Source organism: Cryptomeria japonica, chromosome 4 (assembly GCF_030272615.1).
Source record: "Cryptomeria japonica chromosome 4, Sugi_1.0, whole genome shotgun sequence".
Classification (NCBI taxonomy): domain Eukaryota; kingdom Viridiplantae; phylum Streptophyta; class Pinopsida; order Cupressales; family Cupressaceae; genus Cryptomeria; species Cryptomeria japonica.
In genome coordinates, this window is record NC_081408.1 from 516,293,632 (window position 1) to 516,299,622 (window position 5,991).

Consider the following 5,991-nt stretch of genomic DNA (forward strand, 5'->3'; position numbering starts at 1 on the left):
ACCCTATCGTATGGCTATCTAGTATAACACATATTTCTACCCATACCGGCATATCTTATATCTCAGTGGCCGCTTATCTTGTATCTATCTATAACTAGGGGCTTTACTCCATAGAAAAGTTCATTTCTATTACGTTATCTTATCCACTTCTTTATCTTATCATCCATCATGTTAGTCTTCAACTAGAATGTTTGTGATATACCAAATAGAAATATCTATTCCAATCTCAGTATCATCTCACTACAGGAAACCTCATTTGATCAACGAAAATCTCCCCCCCTATGGCGAGTTTCTTTTTCTTTATCTTCCTCTACTTTAGCTTCGCATCCCTTGGCAATGGCATGCTTGCTAAAGTGGGAGCAAAATATAATATCAAAAATTTCACCCCTTGTGATTAATGTGACAAATGGTACCTTCCTCCATGTCATCAGAGGTCGAGCTTTGCCACCTTTGTTCTTTTGTCCACTCAGATTACCCCTATTAGCTTTAGGCAAAAGCATTACCAACTCTGCCAACCTGTCACCTTCGGGGACTAAGGCGTGGCACGGAGACATCCTCACACCGCACTAGCATCCCACAAACCTGACAGTCCATAGGTGGTCGTTTTGGCATTACGCCTATGCTAGGAAGGAATTGTAATGCCTCTGCATGTGCCCACCGACATCTGGTTTCCTTCCAAGGTCTTTATCTTCCACTTTGAAGGCATTTTGGGGGGGATTTTTTGGTAAGTTGATGATCTTTTTGTAGGCTAAGCTCTTGGAGACCATTTTGGACAACATTCCACAAACACCACCATTGTTGCAGTGATTCAAAGACATCGCGTCAACATTCCAGCAAGCATCATAGAAGGGGAGTTCTCTCAACCTTCTCTTTAATTTTCCAATATCGTTATTCCAATCTTTTATTACATTCCTTCTTGGTCTTTCTTTTATTCTAGTGGCTATCTTGGGTTGCCCGTGGAGGTGGAAACAGGTCAAAATGAGGTCTAACTTAGGCAAGCTCCAAAACAAAACCCCAACATTTTCCCTTCTTTCTTGTGTGTAGGTTGACGATGATGAGAGAATTATCATTTAGTGGGAGGCTACAATTAGGGACCTCTTGTGAGGGCACTTATCCTTCTCTCTTCCTTTTATTTTATCTAAGTTATTTCACATTCTGTATCTTTAGTTTAATTCACTCGTTTTCTGTGCTTTATCGCATTACCCTTGCATTTAGAGCTTTCTGTATGCGCTCTGTACTTCGTCCATATAGGACAACAATGCATCACACTGGTGTCCTAGCTCTGAGTGCTCATCCTGGGGACAAAGGCTTGATAGAGTCGTTCATGAATTCTGGGTTGTAGGTAGTTTCTCCAGTTTATTATTTTTATCCCCTGGCTCATCTTAGCACCAGTTTGAGGAGGTATTAGAGGGATAGTTTATTCTCAAGGATCCATTATCCTTGAGGTAGAAAATTTCCTCTGTTACACAACTCAACTTATCAGTTCTCACTATCTTAGAGAGAGAATCTACATCATTCTTGAACATGTGTTATTTCTTGCAAATGTCTAACCAGCTATTTCTCCAAATAAAATAAATATATAGTCATTTGTGTATATCTTCCAATTGTTTGCGTATATGTATTATAGTATATAGTTATACACATGGCATTAAACCTAGTTAGGTGTCTTAGTCAGAGCTAGTTAACTCACCACATCTTGTGAGTTTTGAGAAAGAAACTTGGTACCGCTCTTTGTTAGTTGAATTGAAATTCCCAATCCTCTCCACTAATCGTGCTAGAATTTTTTTTCTCTCCTTACTATATGTATGCCTCTTTGTTAGCTTAATTGGTATGTTGATTAGTATGTTTTCATTTTTTCCCTCTTTTGTTGAATTTCTATATTTTTGTTTTGTCTCACAATTTTAGAGTATGTGACTACTTGAGATTTGTAGGTCAACTGATACTAATATTCTATGCAAACTATGCAGATTTTATGGTGCATTTTACATTGTACCAAAGTAGATTTGTACATTTGATTCTTCATTCAATCGATTTTGTGAATTATATTTTTTGACAATAATGTGCATGCAAATTGGTTTTTTTGTGTTCATTTATGTACATTGTCAAAGGTTATTTATTTCCTTCCATGCATAGTGATGCAGAGCATCCACACCCACACACACAAGCCCTACACCTTTTAGGAATATACTTCACATTGTTGAGGTTTCACAATGATTAAACACTTCCCCTTATGAAGGTTTTCCATAATATTTAATAAAACTCCACACATATTGCTCTTGCCTATGAACTCAATCATACCTTCTAGACCAACTAGGATAGGTTTCTTAGCATTGAGGACAGTCATAAACCAAGGGAGTTTAAGTTTGTTTGAAGGATACCATAAACTCGTATAGGGCCTTGAGACTTCCACACACCCTCTCAAAACTCATATCAACCCTTAATTATCAAACGTCATGTACTCTAATCCAACCCTCAACATGTAAAAGAGATTATTGTTAAACAAGAACTTACTGGCCTCTTTGACACACACGCACTCAGAGATGAATAACTTTTTCAATTGGACATATTTTGCAGATCCCTCTGGTGGAACTCTAGAAAACTTGGGTATGAGTAACATATAAGAACATGAGAAAGATCCAACGGTTAAGTATTGAGATATTGACCCCATATCGGGATTGCATTTTCTTATGACAGTCAAACCTTCCTGGGGCAGGTTTTCAGTCACTTTCATGCCTCAAACCATGTGCAAACCTATCATGGAACCCTGAAAAAATAATGGAATGATAATATACATAATATTACATGTTTCCACCAATTTTTGTGGCTTGATCAACTAGGAACAAAAATATATAGCATTATCTTTGTCTCGGTTTGCCTCAGTTCTGGGTTTTGACAATTTTTAGAAAACTTATTGTATCTTTGCCAAAACAATACCAAATGACATGAAACTTGAAGGAAATGAAAGGTAATTTAATATTATTAAACCCTCAAACCATTATAATGAACCTTCAATCCATAGCAATGGTGAAAATTAACAAATTGCAGACTGAATGTGAGGAAAGTTCAGGAAAAACACAAAATGTGCAAGGAAACCATTTACTATTATTGCCAAAAACTTCAATTTCAAAAATTACATATTTTGAGGAGTTTTTTCACCATATTTATGGAGTTATAAGGATTCCCAACCGACCAACCAACTATAACCACCCAAAACTAACCTTTTTGCAAATGTTGTCAAGCAACTTTGAAAAGTTGCATTGACATCATTTATTGCTTTTTGACAAATTTTGGTTTATTGTACTTCTTGATCATCCAATACCCCAAATAGGTTAAATGACATGTTCTAACATTAAAAATGACACAAAATACTCCCCACAACCTTGATATTGCCATTTTGACTTGTTTTGACCACCAGGCCCTATGCGAGCAATTTGACAATTTTCAGGACATATGACTCAACTGAATCAACCTTTACATTTTATTGGCACTATTGGCCTTATTACATCATGTTGGGTCTAAATAGACCTTATTTGAAAAAAAAAAAAAAAAACTTAATCATGCCCCACATATGGGCCCTTGAAAGGATGAGGTGCTCCTGCACCATACTCCCCTTGGAAAAGAACTCATGCCCCATGAGTATCCATCATGAAAGGGACCTTGAATCATCTGATATCCTGCAACAAAAAAAGGATAAGAACCTGCAATCCAATTCACACAATAAGGATCAGAAAAGAACTTTCCTATTGGTAGGCAACCGGTATGTGCATGTGTAGAAACTTGAACGGGTTGGCTTGGTTCATGTGGCTTCTCTAGAACACTCTGATTTGGATCACTTTTCATAAGAGGTGTACTGATCTGAGTGGGTTTAGTAGGACACCAAATAGAACCAATCATTACCCCTACTCTATCCTTGTGGTCTACCTTCTCTTGTGTAGGTTTTGTTTCAATTTCCTTGGCTCGAACCAATGTCTTCTTACCAAACATCACAATCTTACCTTTACCCTTAACATCCTCACTCATGGGAAACAATGTATATTGTACTCCATTCTTCTCAAGAGTATAAGTGTTCTCCCTACCATTGTAGAGTGTACAGTTGTCATATTGCCATGGTCTACCAAGTAAGATATGGCTACACTCCATGGGTAAAACATCACATAGAACACTTTCCTTGTATTCACCAACGTGGAAATCAACTCTTGCCTGCTCTTTAACCAACAAACTAATATCATCATTAACCCAAGATACTTTATATGGATTCGTATGAGGTATCCTCTCTAATTGCAATTTCTCAACCATTTCATTTGAAACCATATTATCACTTGAACCTGAATCAACAACCAAAGTACAAACTTTAACTTTGCACTTACACTTTGTCCTAAAGAGGTTTCTCCTTTGAATGGGTTCATGTTGTGTTGACGTCTTCAACAGGGACTTCTTTATCATCAAACACTCACCAACTTCTCTCGTACACACAATTGCCTTTGAACTATCACTAACCTCTTCCTCTTGAACATATGCAACCCTTCTAGAGGATGATGATGCTGTTGCTCCCTTCTCAAGACTTTTGAAAGAAGGATGCCCATAGTCATTACAGTTGTAACATCTCCCTGAAAATTGGTTAAAACCTCTACCAAATCTACCTCTATTACTACCAAAACCACCTCTAAAATCAGAAAATGACTGCTCTTTACCTTTATTTACTTCACCTTCTTCCTCATTGTTTGGTTTATGTGAAGGAAATATACCTCTACCCCTGCCATTGTTATTGCCTATACCTCTTATAGCCTTATCTTGTCTCATCTTCATCTTTTCTTCCACCTTGAGAGCTAATTGATAACATTTCTTGACATTAATGGGGTTAGCCACAACCAACTCATCTTGAATATTAAATCTCAAACCTCCTAGGTATCTAGCAAATTTAACAACTTCATCTTCTTCTCTACCAGACCTTATACTCAACTTTAAAAATTCATCAATATATGCCTTAACATCTTGTTCCTTTTGCCTTAACCCTTGCAATCTCTTATACAATTGAATTTCATAGTCTTTAGGAAGGAAATTACCTTTTAGTTTAGCCACCATCCGATCCCAAGAAGTAACCTTGGTCTTTCCTCTCTTTCTTCTATCAGCTTCTTCATGATCCCACCATAGGAGTGCATGCCCCTTGAGTTTTGTCTTTGCCAATCTGACCTTTTGTTCATCAGGTACGCCTTCTCCATCAAAATAAGCATCCATTGCTACTACCCAATCCAAAAGTTCTTCCTCTTTCAAACTACCATCATATATTGGTATATCACCCCTTACCTTGTACTTGTCTCCTTTTACTGCCTTAAGAAGTCTGAGTGTTCTTTCTTCTTCAGGGTCTATCTGCTCTTCAGTTTCTTCCTTTGCCTCATGGAACTCTTCATCTCCTTCCTCTTCTTCACTAACATCCCCTACATCAACATTTCTTCTCTGACTAGGCTCCAAGGCTTCAAGCTTTGCTAAGAGGGAATTATAGGACTCGTGTAACCTTGTGTTCTTCTCCTTCAATTCTTGCATCTCCCTTGTTGTACCTGCATTCTTTGGAGGCATCTTGTCTCACTCCCTTCAACCTTCAATAAGAACTACTCCGTTGCTCTGATATCAATCTGATGCAGAGCATCCACACCCACACACACAAGCCCTACACCTTTTAGGAATCTACTTCACATTGTTGAGGTTTAAAAATGATTAAACACTTCCCCTTATGAAGGTTTTCCATAATATTTAATAAAACTCCACACATATTGCTCTTGCCTACGAACTCAATCATACCTTCTAGACCAACTAGGATAGGTTTCTTGGCATTGAGGACAGTCATAAACCAAGGGAGTTTAAGTTTGTTTGAAGGATACCATAAATTCCTACAGGGCCTTGAGACTTCCACACACCCTCTCAAAACTCATATTAACCCTTAATTATCAAATACCATGTACTCTGATCCAACCCTCAACATGTACAAAAGATTAC

General features: G+C 37.6%; 1 protein-coding gene across 1 annotated transcript; it reads right to left on the reverse strand.

Annotated features, from left to right (window-relative positions):
- Positions 1 to 3,662: 3,662 nt before the first annotated feature.
- LOC131875193 (uncharacterized) lies at positions 3,663 to 5,574 on the reverse strand. Its single transcript, XM_059219244.1, has 3 exons — positions 4,455 to 5,574; positions 3,922 to 4,325; positions 3,663 to 3,698 (listed from the first exon to the last, which is right to left on the reverse strand). Exons 1-3 carry the CDS (start codon positions 5,572 to 5,574, stop codon positions 3,663 to 3,665), a joined length of 1,560 nt encoding a protein of 519 aa, XP_059075227.1.
- Positions 5,575 to 5,991: the final 417 nt, after the last annotated feature.